The sequence below is a fragment of the Colletotrichum fioriniae genome (genome assembly GCF_027942845.1).
Source record: "Colletotrichum fioriniae strain IMI 355084 chromosome Unknown scaffold_1, whole genome shotgun sequence".
Classification (NCBI taxonomy): Eukaryota; Fungi; Ascomycota; class Sordariomycetes; order Glomerellales; family Glomerellaceae; genus Colletotrichum; species Colletotrichum fioriniae.
In genome coordinates, this window is record NW_027076837.1 from 1,865,589 (window position 1) to 1,887,492 (window position 21,904).

Here is a 21,904-nt window from a genome sequence, read left to right on the forward strand (position 1 = left end):
CTCAAGTGCCGAGTCTCACCTCACTCTCACCGACCGGCGACCGATAAGCACTTGCTTGGTCGCAGTTGAGACAGCAGCGACTTGCTGCTTCCAACGAGTGACTATTCCCGTATCTTCCACATTGGTGTGGGCAGCGCAGCCGTCTAGGACAAGCTGCAGGGAATCAGTCCCTCATTGAGCGGCCCTGAAGCCGAACAATCCATATTCCAGGTAGGGGAATGACGGGGCAAGGTAATCCCCAGGCTCGCCAGTGTCAATCATTCGGCATTACCCGCGTCCACCGGACGCAGGCCGAGAAGATGCAGAGCCTCTAGCACCGAACGAGGGGTAGGACGCGAATCGATATTGCCGGGGGATACGACTCGGAACTTGGAGGAAGGGGACATTGGCCTCCGGGCCACGTTCTCCTGCGTATTACCGCTGACGCGATGTGGGAATGGGTGAGTATTGAGAGGGGCTTGTTTCAGAAACAGCATGCGTTCGAGGACAGGAAGAGAATCTTCACCCATCACAGGCTGAGATGGGCTTTGTGGATGTCCTCGAGTCTGCAGAGTCTTCCCATCTACCGTTTGTTAGTCAGACAAGCCAAGTGGGCGTGACCAAGCTGACGAAGGGGAGGGGGCCGGAAGACTGCTTCTCTTAGTCTTTCCCCATCCCCTTCCCCGGCGGGCGGCCGTAAACGGGCAAGCAGAACATCGGCCGGTGACGTCCATCGTACATGGCACGTCGTTTGGTGGTTGGCTGGCTCGTCGGGCAAGGCGGTGATGAAGAAGCAAAGGGTTCGTGTTCGATACCGCCCAGTGCCCAGCACATCTGATTTGTGGTGGCCAAGTTGTGTGGGTGCTAACCACCTAACCAAGGTTCAGTTGCGTTGCGGATAAGTTGGGTATGGGCTCTTAGCGGCCGCTCATAAGGTAGAGTGCCCCCACAGTTGCGCGCCAGCTGACATCCAAACTGAGTTGGACTTGCCAGGGCGCCCTGCTCTCTCTTTCTCGTCCTTGACATGCTGATAAACACCCACGCACAACACAAACACCAGAGACAGAGTGACAGAGACAAGAGACACAGAGACACCATTAACCTTCCTGGCCCTTGCAGGATCTCATATTTGCGCCCTGACCTAGCAACTTGGTTTGGGGGCCGTGGAGGCTGCGGAGGGCTGCCGTTGGTCTTGAATCCTCAAAGCTGTTGTTGGAAAACCTGGCTGTTCTGAGAAGAATCAGGCGAGCCAACTGCCTATTTCCACTCTCGTCAACCAACTAGTACCACAGCTTCAAACAAAGAAAACATTTTGATCTTTTCCTCTACTCATTTCAAGGCCACTGAAACCCCCATGCCTCACTTGATCTCTGCTGTTTCCCCCAGGCGCGATTGCCGCACAACTTCAAATCTCCGATGACTCTAGTCACTTCTTCATTTTTTGACTTCACTTCTGGAAAAACAGGCCTTCAATGACCGTGCCGACAAGACCGTTGAGAGTCAGAAACCAAGTAATACACCTAAACTCTACCAGGCCAAGGCCAAGACAGGACAGCCTTAGAAGGCTAGCCGTTCTATTTCCGACCTCATGAATGGCACCTTGAGCCGGCAGCTTCTGCCCTCCTGCTGCAAGAAAAAACCCCTGTCCTTCTGAACCCCCTGCCGCCAACCCGCCACCCGCCCGCGTTACATTGAATGCCCCTCGAGGTTCGCGGTTCGCATTACACTTACAGTGGGAGCTGAGACATCGTGGTTCGTTCTCTCCAACTTTCTGGGGGCAGTCTTGCTTTTTCTTTCGAGTCTTTTTCTATTTCATGTAGAAATGCTGTCGGTCTCGGTGGTTTCTGATCCCATGTCCTCCACCCTGGCTGGTAAACCCCATATCTATTGTCTGCCGTCCCGTCCGTGTTTACCATGGATTTCCCTTTAATCCTTTTGCTATGTTCAGTGCGTCTGGCCCGTGGACTATGGAGTTCCCAAAAGTCCGTACGGACGTAAACGCGCACAAAGCCTCACCCCCAACTTGGCGTCAGGCGATTGTGCTCAGCAGCTCAGGACACTCTCTAGTCTTTGGGCTACCTCCTAGATCCGATCCTGCCGAGAAAAGGTCCGCAATCGAAGTAATAGAATGTTTTTTAAGGTGGAGACTGCGTACGGACGTACAGTATTACAGATCGACGCGCACAAGAGCACGATGAGGCCCGGCAGCGGCGGTGGAGAGGGCCTGCCTTTGCCCAATGCCAATTTAAGGTACGACTCCAATTAGATGCTCGTCTCTTTCGGCCTGTCAGCGTCGGATTCACGAGCCGCTTCCAAATCTGACTCTCAGTTGAGTTGTTGCAAGCATATACGGGTGGTATGTATGTAAGCACGGGAAAAGAGAGTCACATTGGAAGGGCTTTGGTGTAAAGGTATTGGGTATTAATCTGATTGGCTCGGGCAGCCGAGTCCAAATCTTGCTATTAGTTGCGCGATGTTGCGTCGCCAGCATCTCATCCTTCTAACCTCATCCCGACCCTGCGGCCCTTGTGTTGGCCTTTTTCGCCTGGTAGGTGATAATTTCTTCTACAAAAGAGAATATAGGCTCATCTCGTAGCCTATTCCTGGACGTCTTCCAACCGCCCAAATCTTTCTATCCTTGCCAAGTGGCAAAAGCGAGCAAGCGCCGTTGATAATGACTGCATGAGAGTGCGTCGAAAAATCCTTCAAAATAATAATCATTGAGTAGATCATGTTGTTTGACGCAAGAGAAGAAGGTGGTAGTGAGGTGGTATAGTCTATCATTTCGATGGACTCTTTGGTCGTCGTATTCTGACGATTTGGTTGGTGCCTCTTGAATAGGCCGAGTCGAAGAATGGTAACTTTCCGGGTATCGAATGTTGTATTTTTGGATTTTTGTTTTTCGTTTCATCGGGTATCCGAGATCAGTGATTCTTCACATGATCTCGCTTTGCTTGCGAATCTCCTTGGAGGTAGTCGTCTTCATGAACGACTTGGCCGCGTGGCGAGGCACGTAAGCGGCCTGCTTCGGCTGGTCACCCATGAGGGACTCTTGCTCCTCCATGGTACCCATCGATGTCAAAGAGGCCAAGGAGCCGCTCCGGCTGTTGGAGCCCATGCGCGAGGACAGGGAGAAGGTGGCGGACCGAGGCGAGGACGGGGCCGATGAAGAGGCAGTAGAGGAAGAAGAGGTGGAGGAGCGGCGACCGGGCTTGAAGGCATCGAGCCAGGAGCCGACGTGCTTCTTTGGACCACATTGGGAATGAGTAATCGACGATTCCGAAGGATCCAGGGGTGTTCATTGAAGGAGGTGGGAGAATGTAGTCGACAAGGACTATTGTTTGAGTTTTTGATTGTTAGAAAGACGTTGAGAGCGTTGTGCTGCTGAGAACGGAAATCGAGATGGATGGGCGGGTTGGACCACGAGGTTTTAAAGACACGAGAGCAAAGAGATGAGTCTGAGATTGGTGATGGCGAACAAAAGAGCAGCCACGCGATAGGATCGAATTGTCAGATGGACACGATAGATCAGAGCCGAGAGGATGGTGGGATTTTCGAAAGGCGTTCAAAGGAAAGATGAAAAAAGCGCAGTAGAGAATAATAAGATGGAGCTATATCCACCACAAGTCGAAGGATAGGATATTTAGTTCAGGACCGGTTCACGATGGTACGTCCGCAAAAGGCAGGGGCGGAGCAGGATGCTTCCGCAAGCGGACGAGAGATATATCTACCGGGTGGGAAGAGAGAGCGGGGAGGGCGACGTGGGCAAAATGTGGCCGCTGTCAACACACACACGCTGACTGACAACGCCCATGATGGGATCAGGAACGACAAAGATTCCAGCCAACATGCCCACGCATGCCCCCGCGCAGTCCGCGCAGCCTCTGCGCATACCTCAGCCCGACTGAGACATCAACAAGTCCGTCGCAACGCCCCGTCAACGCCCTTGCCGTTTGCGAACAAATTCCTCACGGCCATATTTCTGCCTCGGCCGGCCCATTGTGTAAGCCCCGACCTGCTGGGACCAGTCTTGCCAGTTTCCGCTGTCCGGCTCCACGGTGGCTTGGCCGATGGCTGGAATGCTGCGAGAGGAATGGACGTTCACTAGACACCAAGCGCGTCATGTTCTCTCAAGAGCCATCACATCCGCAGGATAGGCCACCTGCTGCCTCTACCAAAGGCAAGAGCCATAGAGCTCCCGCGATCGATGCTGTTGGCCGCAGGCCGGCGTGAAGACCGTGGGTCAACAGCCGAGCTGTCATTCTCAAGGGAGGCGCACATGGCGTATATGCGGACTGGAAGCCAAATTCTTCAAGGAAAGGCTAGCGCCGCACATTGTTCGCCCTAGCTTCGGGAATTCAGCACGGCCTATTGTCAAAGTTGACGCAAGCGGAAGGTATGCGAAAAGCTAGAGATAGCAACGGAAAACTCGAACTCGTTGCGATACCAGTAACCCTGAGGAAATTCCATTATCATTCATCTATGTGCTAGGGCAGTTAGGACAGGGTACCACGTTGCCTTGAATTACTCATTCTCATCCTGTCCCTCTTCATCCTCATCGTCCTCGTGCGTGATGAATGGCACAAATCGAAAGTCCAAAAAGCTGACACCGCCGCCCTCCACTTCAACCATGAATTGTAAGCTCAGAACGCCTTGGGCATCGCCGCGGAAGCTAATTTTGCTAGCGATCCGCATCGCCTCGCTGGAAGACTTGATCAGATCGAATTTGTAGGACTGGGTCCATCGATCCTGAATCGAAAAGGTCTCCAGCAGCTCGCGGCCTTTGGCGAAGTCCACACTGGATGACCCCAGGTCGCCAGCACCGGAAAGGGAAAGGTAGGGTTGATTTTTCGAGGCTGATATGGTTAGGCGGCTGGGGCCGGTGGGTGCAAGTTCGGCCAAGGCGTCAAGAAGGTAGCGCGCCTGCATGATGATTTTGAAAGACAGGTTTTCCCGGTCAAAGGGTATCTCTTCTGGGATTTCCGGCAGATAGGTTGTGAGGCTGGCCGTAGTCTTGACCCCGCTTTCCTCGATGATAATGTTGAATTGGCCGCCCTCTTCGGTATATACCAGGCTACAAGTCCCGCCAATTCCCAGAGTCTGGTTACTAAACGCATCTGGTCGGTAATTGCGGAGATTGCTGCGGTACGAATCCTGCTCAGCCTTTTGTGTGCGTGTTGCGATGTCTACCGCACCGAAAATTTGAAGCGTCTCGAGAAGGGCTGGGAGTGTGATTTGAAAGTTGGGCAATGGCTCATCCTCCGCAAGATTCAGAGAGTAGGACGTGAAGAGTTTCTTGTCGAGGAAGGCAGTACCTGGACGATGGTCAGACATCCTGCCCGCAACAAATCTTGGTCGTCAAACTTGCCTTGCATAACTCTAGAAAGATCCGCGGCAAACCTGATGCCATCTTCCTGGAGTTGAACATGGACCTTGTTGGAGAAGCTGATCGTCCTCAGCAACTGATATAGCGGTCTCGTCGAGCTAGCCACAGCACGGAACATCGGCTGCGGTACCGCACTGGGTTGGGGAAGGGCAGCCGCCATGACTTCTACTGGCGCGGCAGATCTGTGTATGTGGAAAGTCACTCGATATAGAGAGATTGGTGAAATGGAAGTTCTTGGTTGTTTTCTAAAGTACAAGGTCGCCGCCGACTTGAAAAGCTTCTTGGGGTATCTTAGACGTAGACTCCGACCGCGCAGAACATGTAAACCGTGCCGAATCTAAAGTTGATATTAGTACAGAATCTCGACTGGAGAATGGAGGCCGTCTGGCTTACGCAATTGCAGCTGAGGCAGGCACGCCGAGCGCTGGGACGTTGATGAAGGAACGGTCTGCATTGAAGAATTAGGCGACGTATTTCAATGAAGGTGCTCGAACAAAGCTTACTCAGAGCGAAGAAACCAGTGATAGCAACACCAATGAGGAGAAGAAGGAACGCAATGAAGAATTGGGAATCCTTGGCAACGGCGGGTTGGAACGGCGTGCTAGCAGCAGCTTGCCAGACCTCAAGCAACGAGGAGTCCATCTGCTGATCGAGGAAAAGACAATTGATTGTTCTTTCGTGTCTGAGTCGGTTGCGTCGATGTCGCAGGAGGTGGTCCGGACCGTTGAAGAGGGCTTGCACAGAGTCGTGAATTTCCAGATGTATCTGGAGAATGCTGTCAATGGGAGATCATGAAGCGCGGGTTGTAGCTTCCCCCAAACGTGTTCTGAGCTTCAAAGGGTCCCACCGTGAATTGTGGCCTGAACCAGAAAGGGCTTAGCTCCATCCCACTTTCCCCTTGTGCATTGACCCACTTGGCGCCATCCGGCAACGGAGAAACGGCAGGGCCTAGCGCGGCATGTCATCAACCGTCCAGGAACCACCTCGACATCATCCATCGACAAGGTTCATCGAAATAGGCCTGCGAAGGCTCGCGATCGAGGTCAAAATGAAGGAAGAGAGTAAGTCGCATATTCGCTATGAAACTTGAGGCCTTAGGCACGTGCTAACATCGTCCCGCAGCCACGAAGCGCAAGGCTGAGGAGGAGCCGTCCTCCCCGATCGCGAATAAACGGGTCAAGCACAATGAGTCGGCCGAACCAGAAAAGAAGCCGGCGATGAAGCCCATCCCCTTCCCTGAAAAGGTAAGTTCTATTTCCAAAACTTCGTCGCGAGCATCGCGCGGTTGATGCTCGCTACGCGCTCTCCATGCGCGTCCTCCACATGAACACGCTGAAGCTGACCATGGTTTGCGACAGCCCGCCGTCATCGAAGAGCGCACCGGCGAGATCGAGTTCCGGGTAGTTAACAACGACAACGAGCGAGAATCCCTCATCATCCTCACCGGTCTCAAATGCATCTTTCAAAAGCAGCTCCCCAAGATGCCGAAAGACTACATCGCGCGACTCGTCTACGACCGGACCCACTTGTCCATCGCGATCGTCAAGAAGCCCCTCGAGGTCGTCGGCGGCATCACCTACCGCCCCTTCAAGGGCCGCCAGTTCGCTGAAATCGTGTTCTGCGCCATTAGTTCTGATCAGCAGGTGAAGGGATACGGCGCGCATCTCATGTCCCACCTGAAGGACTATGTCAAGGCGACCAGCGACGTGATGCACTTCCTCACGTATGCTGATAACTATGCCATCGGATACTTCAAAAAACAAGGCTTCACCAAAGAGATCACGCTGGATAAGAGTGTCTGGATGGGTTACATCAAGGATTACGAAGGCGGTACGATCATGCAGTGTTCGATGCTGCCCCGCATCCGATATCTCGAAATGGGTCGCATGCTCTTGAAGCAAAAGGAGTGCGTTCAGGCCAAGATCCGCGCCTACTCAAAATCGCACATTGTCCACGCTCCGCCAAAAGAATGGAAGTCCGGCGCCAAGCCAATCGACCCGCTCACCATCAGCGCCATCCGCGCATCAGGCTGGTCGCCCGATATGGACGAGCTCGCCCGCCAGCCCCGCCATGGTCCCAACTACAACCAGCTTCTTCACCTCCTCAACGACCTGCAGAATCACCAGTCTGCCTGGCCCTTCCTCGTGCCCGTTAACAAGGATGATGTCGCCGATTACTACGAAGTTATCAAGGAACCCATGGATCTTAGTACGATGGAGACCAAACTCGAAGCAGATCAATATGCAACGCCAGAGGACTTTATCAGGGATGCCAAGCTCGTCTTCGACAACTGTCGCAAGTACAATAACGAGTCTACGCCGTATGCGAAGAGCGCCAACAAGCTGGAGAAATACATGTGGCAGCAGATCAAGGCCATACCCGAATGGTCTCACCTCGAGCCGTAGAAGGGCTCGATGAGGCCCGGGAAGGGCGATCCAAGGCATATGACGCCGCAGCAAGAAACCCCAAAGGTTACCGAAAATCCTTCGGGAGGATTGAGGCGGCGGTCGCGTAGGGTGCGCCGTGTGTCGTAGGCATGGTTGGTCACGAAGTAAGTGCAACGAAAAGAAAATACCGGAATGGGGCGGGTTTGAAGCTTCAAGGAGTTGGCGTTGGGTGGCAACTGTAATTTCTCTATGTGACAAGGGACTATCAGATAGAGCTTTCCGGAAGATTACCAGCAGTGTGCTTCTAGTCGGGTCAGGTCGTGGCGTTTAGGAAAGGCCGCGAGGCTAGTGTCAAGCCAACGACTGAATTGAAATTTTACCAAAAGTCGCATCCCTAAATCGTATTTGAATCATCTTCACAAGCATGATACTTTTACTGACATGGCACATTGCATAAATCAGGGGATTGTTAATGTTATCGCCAAAAATTAGCACTTTTATAACTAAGGTTTCTTAGTTAGATACAAACGGCCTCCCTGGAAGCGGGCCTTGAAATGCAGAGAGTTCTCGTTTCCTCATAATTTCTTGTGCTCGCTCATCCAATCCCTTGCAATCCCACAGAAGCATAAGAGCAATCCTTCCAACGCCGTATGGGGGAATAACCGAGTGATGTGTAGTGGGTTGTCGCCTTGTTGGGGCGATCCTCCTTTTGCCAAAAAACTCAAGGAACTCTAGTATTGAAAAATTCGATTCAGACTAAAGAAATCGCCTCTTCGACTGAAGATGCGGATCGAGGCGCTTGAAGAAATGAAGCGATATACCCGTTGCCGCGACTACGGAAATCTCAGGTCTTCTCCGGTCGACAACGGGGCCCAGTTCCATATTTGGCTCCAAGTGCTTGGGTCGGAGTATATGAAAGTTGAAGGGTAAGGGCTGGCCCATAAAGCGTGGTAAGCATCGACATCAAACTCGCTGATCAGCGGGTTAATAATCGGTCGATCTATTGTCGGTTGGCGTCTGGTCGGCACCATAATCTCATGCACAGTTCGAGATAGTCCTTCCCCGCTTATCACATTCATTTCGTCAACGAATGTCTCAGGCCCACGAGAGGGAGCTTCAGGCGCCGAAACTTCCTAGGCGCCGGGTGCCTGTGCCGTCCTCTGCAAATTTGGGCTAGCTGCGCTGTCGCCGACAGGGAGTCGCAGATCCGAATATGTACGTCTCCAGTTTGTAATTCCGCCAATGTGATGTTCGTCAGTGCCTCTACGTTCCCGCGCTGCATTGCGACTTGAAACAGAAGGCAAGCGAGGAGGTGCTGCAGTCTCCTCGCCACTGCTCGAGTTCTGGTTCTCAAGCGTACGGCGAATAATGTCGTGGAGGAAGTCGGGTATATCTTGCCACTGACCAGCGCGGGCAGCGCTCAGCATGCGAGGGGGGAAGAGCGCTTGCGGGACAACTGCAACGGCAGCCGGATCAGCTCTTGATGGTGAGATATCGTCGTTTGAGAGATATGGCAGCTCGCCACTCTCAATGACGTTCTTCAGCCACTGCTCCCATTCCTCATCCAAGACGGTAGACATGTCTCCAGCCTCTCGGCGAGCTGCCCTCTCCCTCAATCGCTGATTCAGAGCAACACCGACGCTCTCAAGCTCCTCGTCACTCTCTTCGCCATCCATGTCCTCGTCTCCAGGATCAGTGGCGTCATCTGTATCCACAGACCTTGATCGGGGATTCCGAACTGGGCCCGCTGGACGGTCCTCTGGCTCAATCCAGTCGGGGAATCCATCGCCGGCAGTGTCTCTTATGGAAATGCCTTGCTCCTTCTCGTAGCGCTCCTTGGCCCATCTTGTGCCCTCCCACTTTGTCAGACCCGCAATCTCGTTAGGGGTCAGATGCAGGTTGTCAAACGCTCGGAATAAGCGGCGGTGCCAGGTCCAACGACTCAGACGGATACGGTGGATGGGGTTGCAGTAATCTAAGCCCGGGTACTTGGCTTCTTGGGTGTCGAGATGGCCGTAGAAGGAGTGGACCTCTTGACGAACCTCCAAAATCAGGCTGCGCTGCAAGAGGGCATGGAAATTTTGAGGGTCGCTCGCGCGAGGCTTGGGAAACATGTGCTCATAAACGAGCTGGTCGATGGGGCGGCCCTTCATTTTCGGGATCGGCTGAGAGAAATGGAATTTGCAGCTGGGTTTGGCGCGACAAGTGTGCAATCGGGTGGTATATTTGTAGCAGCCCGCAGCAGAGAGGACAAGCGTTGGTAACGCCGCCTCTGTACAGTGCTGTTGGTCCGCTCACAGATTGCCTGAGGAAGTTGGAAACTGATATGCGGCCGTAGAAGAAGTCGAGGCGTCTTCGTCAAGGCCGATGGAGGAGAAGTCGTAAAATTTTCGGTCGACCGGTTTATTGAATCGTACGTCACGGCCAGAGAAAGAGGGGGGTTCGGGAAGGAGCTAGGGGCCGATCTGTCGCTGTGTCGTCTGAAGAAGGGAGTTTGAAAGGTGAAGCGGTCTGCGCTTCAACGTAGGTTATTGTTGTTGTCGTATTGGCGTGGGGGATGTTGAGGCCGACTTTCTTTTTCAACGAGGGGCAGTGGAAAAAGAGAAGAAACCGTGAACATGGGAGAGTGTAAACGGGAAGAAGTCGGAAGTCAGCGGCGAGAGGCGGGTAGGGTGGGAGGGCGAGGCAGGCGAGGCAAGGCGAGGGCGTGTTGCGTGAGCGTTGGTGAGTTGTAATGGGGAATACAGGTGCAGGGTGTGGATATTTGATCGTGGGGCCTGTCGGGTGGGACGTGGACGTGGAACGGGGATTCGGGCGCGGGCTCCTTCAAAAGAAGGTACGAAGACGAAGTACAGAGTACCCCAACCTTGAGGTAAATAAATATTGACTGAGATGGTGCCCTTTCCCCGGGTACATAGACTAAGTCCAGGTGTGTGAGGTGTGTGCGGCGGCGACTGCGGCGACTGCGGTTGGAGGGTCAAAGGAGGAAAGAAAAAAAAATCCTAAGACTGGCACTGGACGGCTGGGATCGGTACTGGATTGGACTGGACGGGGAATGCCTTGGCTGACAAAAATAAATCAGGAGGCACCACCACCCATCTTCATCCCCTTCTCATCCTTCAAGAAGAACAACCTACTGTAAATGACCAGCACCTTCCATGGTACCTTGAGGTATCTCGGGGGTTCCCATCTCTCGATATTACTGGACCATGCTAAGATTCTGGTGCCTGCTTCATATACTACGCCTCATGGTCCGTAGCGCCTTCCCACCGTGCTGTACCTTGCCTTATTCTCACATACATAACCCGAAATGGTAGCTCAGCGAAGGAACTGTCTGCACGCACGTTCCTTTTATGGCTGGCAGCTTCCTGTGATTGACTTTTTTGAAATCACGTTAGGGATACCCTCAGACATTGGATTCTTGAGGTTCACGGGCAGTCTTGCAAGGTCTCCGTCCCAAATCATAAATGCCAATATGTCGGACCAAATCGCGGACTTTGGGCCTTTGAGATACAAGAGCCCCGCACTTCTACCTAAGGTAAGTCTGTCATTGCTGTGCCCGGTACATGGACCCCTATAAGGTAGGTACCTTTCCTCCCGCCGCTTCGCTCGAGGAACCTCCACCCAACCACGGGTAAGCCAAGGTATATTTCCTTCTTCGGACTGAACATGCCGGAGCAACGTGATTACTACAGCACAGCAATGGCCACTGATTCGCTCTACAGTTTTCAAGAGTCCATTGGTCGTGCGGGGCCTGGAACATGCGATCGTCAACCTCGATTCCGCCGTTGGGATGGTGGGCGCCTCGTTTTCTCGCAACCGGTCCTGCCTCTCTCAAGTTTCAGGCTGTCGCTTTTTCTACGCAGTAGTGTACCTACACTGCCGATAGAGATGGCGGACTTTGGATTTGGGGAGTTAAAACAAGGCAAATCGGCCCCTCTGTCTCTCTGGGTCTGTCAAAAACCAGCAGCTGTCGGACAGGGGCAACCCGAGTCATTTTCCATCACACGCTTGAGCGACAATCCTTGGCCTATGACATCCGCATCGAGCCAACTTGTCGCTCAACCTGGGAAACCGCAAAATGATGGGCCCGAATGGCGAACCCGGACATCACGGGTGCCTTCCATGCTCCAGAGCGACTGGCAAAAGGTTGCTCATCTTCTCCCTAAGATAGGTAGGTAGGCTTCATCACTTCCCCTCTCACAAAAAACCCTCGCTACATCACAACATCCTGCAGGGATTGAGGCCACCAAAGGTCAGATTCAGGCCTCGACTAAGACCTGCCGGACCTGACACAGGAGAAACCCGAGCCAACGGCGCGCTTCTTCGGCCGTCCTTCGCAAACACACACTTCCATTCCGCGACGGCTTGCGCACTTTGAACTTGCCATCAGCCTCCTTGTAATACCGCTTGCCCTATGGCCGCAAACCCCTCCGGCCATGGGCTCATCTGACCTCGACTGACCGCCTCGACTAAGGTGCACAACCACACGACCCAACAGCCGCCTTACAAGCCCGTTCCCTACCGTCTCAGGAACAGGGGTCCACTCCATCGCAGCCAATCACCTTGCCAAAGCCTCCCACCCCTGCGGTTATCCCGCCCTTCCCTGTCTCCGCTTCATGCATTCACGCCAAAATCTTCTCCTTCGCCCCATTCACTGTCATCTGCAATTTGACTGGTTCCATTCTTCTTCTTCAACGACCCTCAAGGCTTGGACCTCAATCTGCTCGGTGCAGCAGAATAGGAAAAAGCATAGCTGCATCCTGGACTTTCTGAGAATCTGTATCATATTATCTCCGTCAAAAACCGTATCGTCGAGCGGGTCCCGTTCGGCTGCATGTCACTCCCGAAGGATGCATGACGCTACATCTCCGAACGTGTTGCCGCTTTTCGGCGGAGATTTTCGTCACAAATAATCCTTCTCGGGTCCGTCTAAGCCTCATCAGCGAGACCTTGATTTTACACAATATCAGACCGATACAGGACCCAGAAGAATCCCACATCTGAATACCGGGAGCGTGTTCACACGCTGCTTCTGTCCTATTAGTCTCAAGCGGCCCAAAGCTTGGTACGAGCACAAACCTACAACCAGTATTCCGCACACCCATACCAATACCGCCGTGGCATTTGGCAGATCCCTTGGTTGTGGAATGCTTCCAATTCTGCCCCACACATGTTTTGTTGCGTAAGGTAACTTCATCGGAACTTTGAGCGGGGGAGATAGCAGACGACACCTAGAAAAAGCAGAACCCAATGGAGTGGCGAGGAAATCTCATCATCGCCAGAGTGCCGGCCTCTCTCCATCTTAACTTTGTCGGCCGTGAACCGTAAGCTCTCCCATGCAAGTTTCGCCTCAGACGTGACAGGGCTTGCCCGCATGGTTTCCACTGGCTCATGAACATGGAGCGCTGTCCAAGGCTTAAGTCTGAGTATGTATCTGCGTAAGGTAATCATGGCTGTGGCTGGCTGACTGGTCAGCTTAGCCCAGTCTCACATAGCAAGGGCGGTGTCATATAAGACAAGCTCTCTCTTGATGTGTACTCATGGTGACGGCGTCCCTCTTGACATGCTGCAAGCAGTTGGTTTAGTATCGAATTTCCTATTTAGGTCATGGTTCTACTAGCTTAGAACACATCCACGCCAAGATGATGGAACGAGAACGTTGCTGTGCATATCATTCATAACCTGAGCAATCAAGTAGATTGAGATGCTTGATATTTTGTGACTTTAGCACAATCCATCCTATTCTACGGCTACTGCGGTTGAAGCGTACATATCCATAGCATCAAATTAACAAGCGACGAAGGAAGGCTTACAGTCTTTCTCTCCTCTTTTTTGATTCACTTCTCGCGAAGTAAGAACGGCACATCTACGTCTCCTCCTTGAGGGGAGCAAGTACTTTTCCAGGAAGAAATCAACGGGTGACAGATCTTGGGTCTCAGTAGTCCAAGTGGCTTCGTGCCATTGTCTCTCTTGAAGGTTGCCTCGATGAATAGAGTTGTGAACCAACGATTCAAGCCTATAATACACCCTCGGGATTGATACTGCTTAGCTAGCAATGATCATATGAACCTTAAGGAGAAAAGCGAAAAGAAAAGGAATACAGATATTGATGTGAGTCCAGGGACTGATGATGTCAAGCTGGCTTCTGTTGAAAGTGACTAGAGTTGTGGATTCATTGCCTTGTACAGACCACAATTCCATGTGGTACTGACATATTCAAGAGACCAGTAGATTTGTATTCAAGAGGTATCTGTGTTGAGTTAAAGACAAGCCCGGTAGAAGACTGGGCAGTATATTGGTTGATAGGAGCTTAGAATGAAGAGGAAGTCGAATAGTGAGAAGGGGGGAGATTAGAAACGAATCCAATTAGTGTCTCTTTTGCGCTCAGCTCCGAGCCCAAGAGCTTACATTAAATATAGCCAAAGGCCGCTTTCTGCTCTTGTCTCTTCTCCCAGCCGAGGCAAAATGACCTGACAGCATTCTCCTGGAGGTAAGAGCAAGGGTGAAATTGGAGTATGGATTGGAAGAGTCTCGTTGTTCAAGGCTCCCAATTTGATGATCTTCCTTTTCATGTCGAAGGCGATGTGTTCTCCAGAGCTGGCCGGAGACTGTCGTGCATCTTCTGCGGATGCTTCATTACTGAATACGCAGGTGATAGCGGTCAGAAACGAACGATATCTCCTCGGAATCTACCTTGGCGAAAGATCCTGGCTGTTGGGTTGGTGGGATGACGATACTGCAAGTCATCTTGAGCCATCCGACAGAAAGATCGGTTGTCGGTCTGTGAATTTCGCACCCATACGATTGTCAAAAATCTCGACGAGGTTGAGTCTGCTAAAGAGGTATAATTCTAGGCGCGGAGAGCGAACTTCAATAGGCAATATTCCGTTAACAAGACGGTGAGCTACCTTCCATAACCAAGTTATCCTTACAACTCATGGGATAAACGTTCGCACAAAACTCTATAGACGCCTATGAGACATGAATACCCGAAAGAAGTATAAGTTTGGCCGTATCATCGTCTCTGGAAGAGTTAGACGTGAAATAAGAATGTCTTTGCTTAACAAGTACTGTATTCCTATCGAACGGCCAACTTGGCGCATTATCTCTGTGCTCCATCTAGTCTAGTCGTCGGCCCTCAAGGGCTCCGAGTAACTCGTCATGTCTTCATTGTCAACCAACTGGATCCCCTTGAAGCTCTCTTCATCACTGTCATCCTCCTCCTCATCCTCCTGAACGGGAACAGGGAAGGTCTTGGGCCTGATTGGCAGTTCCGGTCGACGATGCGAGTCTATAGCACCATCGCTCTGGAACGAGTGGATAGCAGAAGGTCTTGAGGGTAGCTCCGGTTCTTTGCCCAGCTGGCTGGCATCAATACCGGCAGCAGGAGGAACTGGGCTTTCGTTCTTTGCACCCAGAGCACTGAGATTCAGTGGATCAGCAGGCTGAGCGCTTCTTGACTCTTGCTTCTCAGGGGGTGGAGAACTCAGACTACGGAGCTCCTCGTGGTGAGGCGACCGCGGTCCCTGCTTCGCCTGACCAAGACTTGCCAAGTTCAAAGGGTCACCACTACCACCTCCAAGAGGGCCGAAAGATCCCGAAACGGCTGCACCACCAGATCTAGACACCTTGTTCCGGTTGGGGTTCTTCTTCTTCTTCTGTTCAGGCGGGTCAGGATGTAACGGGTGACGCAGCTCATTCGGAAACCTTGCAGTCTGCTTGGATTTGATCGGCTGCGGCTCCGACTCCGGATCAGGCTGTGCCTCGAGATGGATAAGCTGGCCCATCTGCGAACCCGCCTCCTCATCCGTGATCTTGATATCGAGGTCTTCGTCCTTTTCTATGATGCCCTCGCCACCCTTTACATTCGGGAATCCGCATCTTGTAAGAATCTTGGCGATCAAGTTCGGGTAGCGGAGATGTCCGCTGACTTCTGCGCTGAGGTTCAGGTTCTCGACTCTCTCAATGTCCTTGACTTCCTGAAGACCTGCGATGCCTAGCTGAAGCGAGGTGGTGCGGTACAAGAATCCGAGAATGTAGTCTGTTTCCGAGTACACGTTGACGATGCGACCCGACACCACGGACCGCAGAACCTGCCAGTGTTCCCGGTTCGAAGGCACAGGGGCGCCGATGAGCACCACTGTGTCGACGAGTCCGAAAGCCTGACGCTCGGCAAGGGATCGCAAACACGAGTAGATGACGCGAGCACCGAGTGAATATCCGACCAGAGTCACGGGCCTTTCTCCCTGGACCTTGGCGATGAGAGCATCAGCGAGGACGCGACCAGCCTTGTCTGAACGGTTGCGGGCCAGGTTGAAGGGGTTGTCAATCTTCGACGCAGCGCTAATGAGGTAGGCAGGCCATAGAGCGGCCCAAAGCGAAGCCAAGACGGTGCGCTTGAGGATCTCAATCTTCACATAGTTCCAGGCGTACGACGAAACAAGACCCTCGAGCTCGGCGCCCAGGGCAAGGAGGGATTTCATCTCGTAGCGCAAGGCAAAGACTTCGGACTCATCACCCAAGCTGCGCCAGGGCTTCGTCACGTCACCCTCGTCATTCAGCCAGCCGTTGATGCCAATCGTCACGCGGAGACGGGCGCCCTGCTTGCCGTCCGGGTCAGCGCGTTTATAGTCCTGGCCCCATTCGTCCTTGAGCGGGAGAAAACGGAAGTCCTCCACCTCCTTGGCGTAGGTGTCCATCATCTCGCCCGTCATCTTGGCCCCGAACGCGCCAAAGAGCGTCCCGACCAGGGCACCGTTCATCCAAAAAATGCCGAGGAAGCTCGCGACACCTCCTAGGCCGACGCTTCCCATGATGCCGCCGATTGCGCCGGCAACCACGGGAGCCGCGAGACCGCCCGTGATGCCGATGACTGCGGCGCCGGCCACTGAAGCCAGACCGACTTTCCAGAAGCGGCTCTTTTGGTTCTCCTGTCGTCGTTTTGCAGCCTCGGCCTCGGCGGACATTGTGGCCTTTTGACCTTCAGAAGAGGTCGCGGATTCAACCAGAGACTTTGCAATTTCTGTCTCCTCGGCGATGAGGGCCGAGAGAGGCAGCCCGAAGGCGGACGTGAGATACAGGGCTAAGACTCTGGAGTGTGCTGAGTAGCACCCAGTAGACAGGACGAGAACCAATAGGCAGCTCAGCACCTCTTTCCTATCGTTCACCGGGATCGTGGTGAATCGGCTCGGGATGGGATGGTAATGCTCCTGCAGTGCGGCCACCTCCTCGTCGACCTTGTTCGTTGCCGCCGCCGAAGAGCCAGCCTGAGACGCATCTCCAAAGTTGATCAAATCCTCCCCGACGCCGGGAGACTCTGCGTTAAGCTTCTCCTGCTCATCTAAGCGCTTCTTCCTGGCCTCGAGGATCTTGTCATCGTCCCTAACCGAGACAATCTCCTTGACCTTTTCGAGGACCTCCTTCCGCCATCCGTCAAAGTGCTTGAGCGCCGCCCTCCTCAGGGCCCGCAGCTGAGCGCTGTGCACGCCGGAACCGCCGCGGTCCGGGTGGCTGGGGCTGCTACTGCGTCCGTCGCCGCGGTCCGGGACGAAGAGCGGGGCATTCCTGTCCTGGAATGACGGCGAGGCCGGATTGCCGCCGCCGGAGTCTGCTACTTGGTCACCGGCGTCCTTGAGCTCGAGCTGCGAGCGCATGTAGCCCGTGATGTCAAAGAGGAGGGTATAAAACGCTTTGCGGCGGGCTGGATTGAGGACCACCACAAGCTGGCGGGGGTCTGCGGCCAGGGGAGCCATGATTGCGATGGGCTCACCGCATCCAATGAGACTTATGGATGGGGAGGTGACCGGATTAGAGAGGTGCTCTGGTATCAAACAATAATCTGGAGAAATAATAGGTCGAGGTGAGAGGCGGGAAAGATGTAAAACCAGGGACACGTGAGAAGAGATGTAGTTGAGTCACTCAAGGTGAGGAGAATGTGCATTAGATGTCGGGTTGATCTAAAGTTAGGCAGACGTCTATCGGAAAGATCAACAGGGACTTTCAGCTGCCTGTGCCGCCGCAAAGAGATTCCCTACAGACACCTGGACGCATCTCACCGGAGTTTAGGTGTTGATGTAAGCCCCCAAATCCTTCCCCAGCAAAAGGCGGTCTCAGTGTTCGGTCCGTGCTAATTTTCCAGTCTCCATCCTTGCATCATCCAGGTGTAAATGTACCCAGGGTGTATTTCGTCTGCAAACGGCTTGCAAGCAAGCCTATTCTTTTTCAGCCTGATCCAGTGATGGCCAAGTATATGAGACATGATTGTAACAGTAGACAGCAAGTATTCAACGTAGGAGAAGCAGAGTGGTGCAACGAGGCCGCTAGATTTGAGGGCTACAAGCCTCCGGATTATTCGCAAATGCCTCCATGATATAACCTAACACCAGCGGATTTGGATTACGCCCTAAAAACACTTTTGCACTTCAGATCTTCCTCGAAAGCCGCATCTCTACTCATCGTCTTCCATATCGTCATCTTCGTCCTCCTCCTCCTCATCCTCGTCAACCTCATCATCGTCCTCGGCCTCGTCGTCCATCAGCTCGTCGGCGTACTCCTCTTCAGAGTCGTCGTCTGCGGCGTTCTCCGCAACCGCATCCTTCTCCTCCTGCTTACGCTTCTTCTCGTCCTCTTTCCTCGCGTCCTCGAGCGCCTTGGCCTTCTGCTCCCTAATCTTGCGCTGCACGACAACGTATGCGCCGAGGGGCGTCTTCTCCCACTCAAAGTCGCGCAGGAAGGCGTCCACCTGCGCGCGATCCTTGGGCGCGAACTCGACCTTGGCACGCTTCTCCTCGATGAACTTAGCGTTCGTCTCGAGCTTCTGCACCAACAGCACAATCTGCGAGATAACCTTGTTGTTCTTGTTGCCCGTCTTGATCTTGCGCGCTCCCTTGAGCCAGCGCTTCAGCTGAATGAGGACAGGAAGGGTGAACTCAGGGAAGGCAATGTTCTTGCACCAGATGGTGAAGTATTCGCTGAAGAGCTCAACAACCTGCTCGGCGACGCCGTCCTGGTAGACGCGGGTGCGGAGGTACGACTTGGGTGCCTTATAGGCAACGTGGAAGTCGAGGGGCTTGATGGATGAGGCCTTGGGGAACCGTCTCATATCGGCGGACTCGAGAACCTCAATCAAAGCTGAAGCGAGGGGAATGTAGGTGTTGGTCGCGCGGGAAAGACGAAGGATGGAGCGGATGAGGTGGAACCGCAGGGGGAAGAAAGTCGGCGAGGGAATAAGGCGCATCGCTCCCAGAGTCACTTGCACAAGGGGGTAGATGAGGAGCTTGAGCTGGCCCTCCTTGCCAGTCTCCGCCTCCTTCAGGGGGCTGCAGTGCTCGGCAAGCACGCATGACCAGAAGTCGAGCGAGTGGGTGTATTGCCAGTTGTAGATGATCTTGTGGGCGTCCTTCTCCTTCTTGACGATGCTATTTCTGAGATGAATGGCGAGTTGGCGGATAAAGGTGAAGGCCGTCGTGTAACCGACGTTTTGGTCAATGCCCCAAAGCTCGGCAGCGGAGTTCTTCAACAAGTTAATGCCCTGGATGGTGTTGGCGTTTGTTGTCCTGCAACCCGAGACGAGTCCCTGGTACACCGTCTTGAGAACGGTCTCGCGAAGGCCCTTGTCGCCGATGACGACGAGTTTCCGCAGAACGAGGAAAGAAGTGATCTTTGTCGTTTCTGAGCTGGCTGGCCTGGCCCAGTAGTTGACAACAGTCTTGATGAGAGCCTTAAGAAGCTTGCGGAAGGACATGAGGTAGGGAACGAGGGGCTCTAATGAGCCAATAGTGAGCTTGAGAGTAGCATCGTCAGACAGTGTGCCGAGAAGGTGAATGATGGACGCAGTGAAGGTCTTGATCATGATAGACAGAGTGTGGAACTTTTTCGAATCGGTAGGCACGTAGATCTTGCCAGACGCAGACTCCTTGATGGGCAAGTGGTGCGAGATGATCTCGGGTATTTGCTTCAAGGCAACGATCAAGATGTCGTGGAAGACCTCAGGGCTGGAGATGGTGTATCTCTGGGGGGTCGAGTCGTCGGCGTCGTCCTCGTTGAGATGCGCAGCGCAGCGGAATGCCAGGACAACCTGACGGGCAGCACGCAAGCTCTGCTTTTCGGCGAGAAGCTTCTTCCACTTGCCAACCATCTCGCGCGTGAGCTCATTGTCCGCGGCGACGACCTCCTCGACCTCGGCCTTCTTGGAAGCCTTCTTGCGCTTCTTCTTCGGTTGTTCCTCCTCGTCATCGTCGGACTGATCGCTGCCGGCGCTGAGCTCGTCCACTTCAGCCAGGTCCGCGTTCTCGTCAAAATCGAGGGCTTCCGGGTCGTTGTCCTTGAGGAACTTGTAGAATTCGGGGTCGTTTTGGGCGAGCTTGTCCATGGCTTCCTTGGTCATGCCGAGGTTCTCGTCGTCTTCCTCGTCGCCCTCGCCGTCTTCGCTGTCGCTTCCAATGGGCTCCTCCTCGACTGAGAATTCCGAGCCGCTACCCTCCTCCTCAGAGTCCTCCTCCTCTGACTTCTTCGCGGGCCCATCGCGCTTTCTCTTGCCGAGCTTCTTTGTCGCATTCTTGTCCTTCTTGTCGATGATTTCCTCGAAGCCGCCCTGGAAGAAGTCGTCAACGCTCATGGCGCTGACCTTGGTGTCCTTCTTGTGGCCATTGGCCTTTGCCTTGGCAGCGGCCTCGTCATTCTTGAAGAATTCGGAATCCTTGGTCTTCTTGGTCGCCTTCTTGGCCTTGACCTGGTGGCGCTGTTTGATCTTTGCCGTCTCCTTCCTCTTGTCCAAAACACCCTTAAGCTTGTTCTTTTCAAACTTCTTGGTCGCCTTGAGGTTCTTCTTCTGGGAACCCATGATGGAGTACGGAGCCGGGGTTATTCGGTCCTGTGGTTTGGGGGGGTTAAAAGAGAAGTTTTGGCTGCAGGGACTCTGGGAAGTGGACGCGGGAACCTCGAGACTTTCTCAATGGCAGCAACTGCACGGCGTCCGTCCAAATTTTTTCAGAACGCTTATCTTATCAGGAAAGAGCGCTAAGCCACCTTTGGTGCTGGTTCCTCACAGGTTGCCCCACGTTCTACCTTGGGCCTGGGAACCTCCACACCCATGTCTTATGTCCTTGGCGGTGGCTCTGCGACATACCTATCTGCACCACCACTTGCTACCTGAGAGCTCCAACGACAGCTCAAAAGCTGTCCGACGACCATGAAGCCGATCACGATCCAAACACAGCTGCGAAGATGATGCCCCGGCAACCCTATGCGCCGACACCGCATAGCTACATTCCAAATACCACACTATCGGCAACCATCAATCTCGATGAGGCAAGTTGATAACGCCAAATCGCCGTTACCATCATCCCCTCCAACTGCCCCGCCCCCGCAGGCAACATCCAGCTAACATGATGATGCGTCACAACAGGAGGTGAAGCTAGCCGACACACGCGCCGAGCGCGACCTGCAAGACTCGCTTGCCGAAATCTTTAGCATCATTGTCACTCTCGACGAGCTTGAGAAGGCTTTCCTGAAAGATGCGATCCCTGAGGCCGACTACACCGAGATCTGCGAGCGCTCTCTGAAGCAGTACAAGTCCATTTTAGCAGACGAGACCGTGGCAAAGGCCTTTGGGGGCCTAGAGGAGTTCAAAGCGGAATGGGATGTTCGTCTACCCCTTTTCTCTAGCAGCTAGTATCGCACATCTTGCTGACCATGTCGCCCACCCACATCAACAGCTCGAAGTCCCCCGTGCAACAGAGCGCATCCGCGTCGGCATGCCCTCGACAACCGTGACAGCCTCATCAAGCGCTGCTCCGGCCCCTACAGCCGCCGGCAATACGAGCGGCACACTCATTCTGGAAGCGACGCAGGAGTTCATCACCTTCCTCGATGCCGTCAAGCTGGGCCTCCTCTCCAAGGACCAGCTGCACCCCCTGCTCTCCGACGTCATCCAGTCCGTCAACAAGGTCACCGATCGCGACTTTGACAGTAGGGGCAAGATTGTGCAGTGGCTCATCACGCTGAACCAGATGAAGGCCACGGACGAGCTGAGCGAGCAGCAGGCCCGCGAGCTCGAGATGGACATCCAGCAGGCTTACCAGGGGTTCAAGAGTACTCTCACATAAAAAAGAAAAGGCGGAAGATCTTGGAAGAGGAGAAGTACGTGTTA

The 21,904-nt window shown here is 53.6% G+C and overlaps 7 protein-coding genes across 7 annotated transcripts; 2 read left to right on the forward strand and 5 right to left on the reverse strand.

Moving 5' to 3' along the window:
• Window positions 1-2,914: 2,914 nt before the first annotated feature.
• N0V96_000494 (uncharacterized protein) lies at window positions 2,915-3,793 on the reverse strand (the record flags this gene model as incomplete). Its single annotated transcript, XM_065755955.1, has 2 exons — window positions 2,915-3,223; window positions 3,785-3,793. 2 exons carry the CDS (start codon window positions 3,791-3,793, stop codon window positions 2,915-2,917), a joined length of 318 nt encoding a protein of 105 aa, XP_065615195.1.
• A 710-nt stretch (window positions 3,794-4,503) lies between these two features.
• rad1 (checkpoint clamp complex protein Rad1) lies at window positions 4,504-6,007 on the reverse strand (the record flags this gene model as incomplete). The annotated part of the gene is made up of 4 exons (XM_065755956.1): window positions 4,504-5,294; window positions 5,348-5,547; window positions 5,759-5,813; window positions 5,869-6,007. The coding sequence occupies 4 exons, from the start codon at window positions 6,005-6,007 to the stop codon at window positions 4,504-4,506; spliced, it is 1,185 nt and encodes a 394-aa protein (XP_065615196.1).
• Window positions 6,008-6,413: 406 nt separating this feature from the next.
• On the forward strand, window positions 6,414-7,770 carry GCN5 (histone acetyltransferase; the record flags this gene model as incomplete). The annotated part of the gene is made up of 3 exons (XM_053193410.1): window positions 6,414-6,426; window positions 6,488-6,609; window positions 6,724-7,770. The coding sequence occupies 3 exons, from the start codon at window positions 6,414-6,416 to the stop codon at window positions 7,768-7,770; spliced, it is 1,182 nt and encodes a 393-aa protein (XP_053049127.1).
• Window positions 7,771-8,885: 1,115 nt separating this feature from the next.
• Window positions 8,886-9,905, reverse strand: N0V96_000497 (uncharacterized protein; the record flags this gene model as incomplete). Its single annotated transcript, XM_053193409.1, has 1 exon — window positions 8,886-9,905. One exon carries the CDS (start codon window positions 9,903-9,905, stop codon window positions 8,886-8,888), a length of 1,020 nt encoding a protein of 339 aa, XP_053049126.1.
• A 4,974-nt stretch (window positions 9,906-14,879) lies between these two features.
• On the reverse strand, window positions 14,880-17,507 carry N0V96_000498 (uncharacterized protein; the record flags this gene model as incomplete). Its single annotated transcript, XM_053193408.2, has 1 exon — window positions 14,880-17,507. The coding sequence occupies one exon, from the start codon at window positions 17,505-17,507 to the stop codon at window positions 14,880-14,882; it is 2,628 nt and encodes an 875-aa protein (XP_053049125.2).
• Window positions 17,508-18,202: 695 nt separating this feature from the next.
• NOC2 (Nucleolar Complex 2 protein) lies at window positions 18,203-20,596 on the reverse strand (the record flags this gene model as incomplete). The annotated part of the gene is made up of 1 exon (XM_053193407.1): window positions 18,203-20,596. The coding sequence occupies one exon, from the start codon at window positions 20,594-20,596 to the stop codon at window positions 18,203-18,205; it is 2,394 nt and encodes a 797-aa protein (XP_053049124.1).
• A 383-nt stretch (window positions 20,597-20,979) lies between these two features.
• Window positions 20,980-21,860, forward strand: VPS28 (Vacuolar protein-sorting-associated protein 28; the record flags this gene model as incomplete). The annotated part of the gene is made up of 3 exons (XM_065755957.1): window positions 20,980-21,063; window positions 21,161-21,397; window positions 21,471-21,860. 3 exons carry the CDS (start codon window positions 20,980-20,982, stop codon window positions 21,858-21,860), a joined length of 711 nt encoding a protein of 236 aa, XP_065615197.1.
• Window positions 21,861-21,904: the final 44 nt, after the last annotated feature.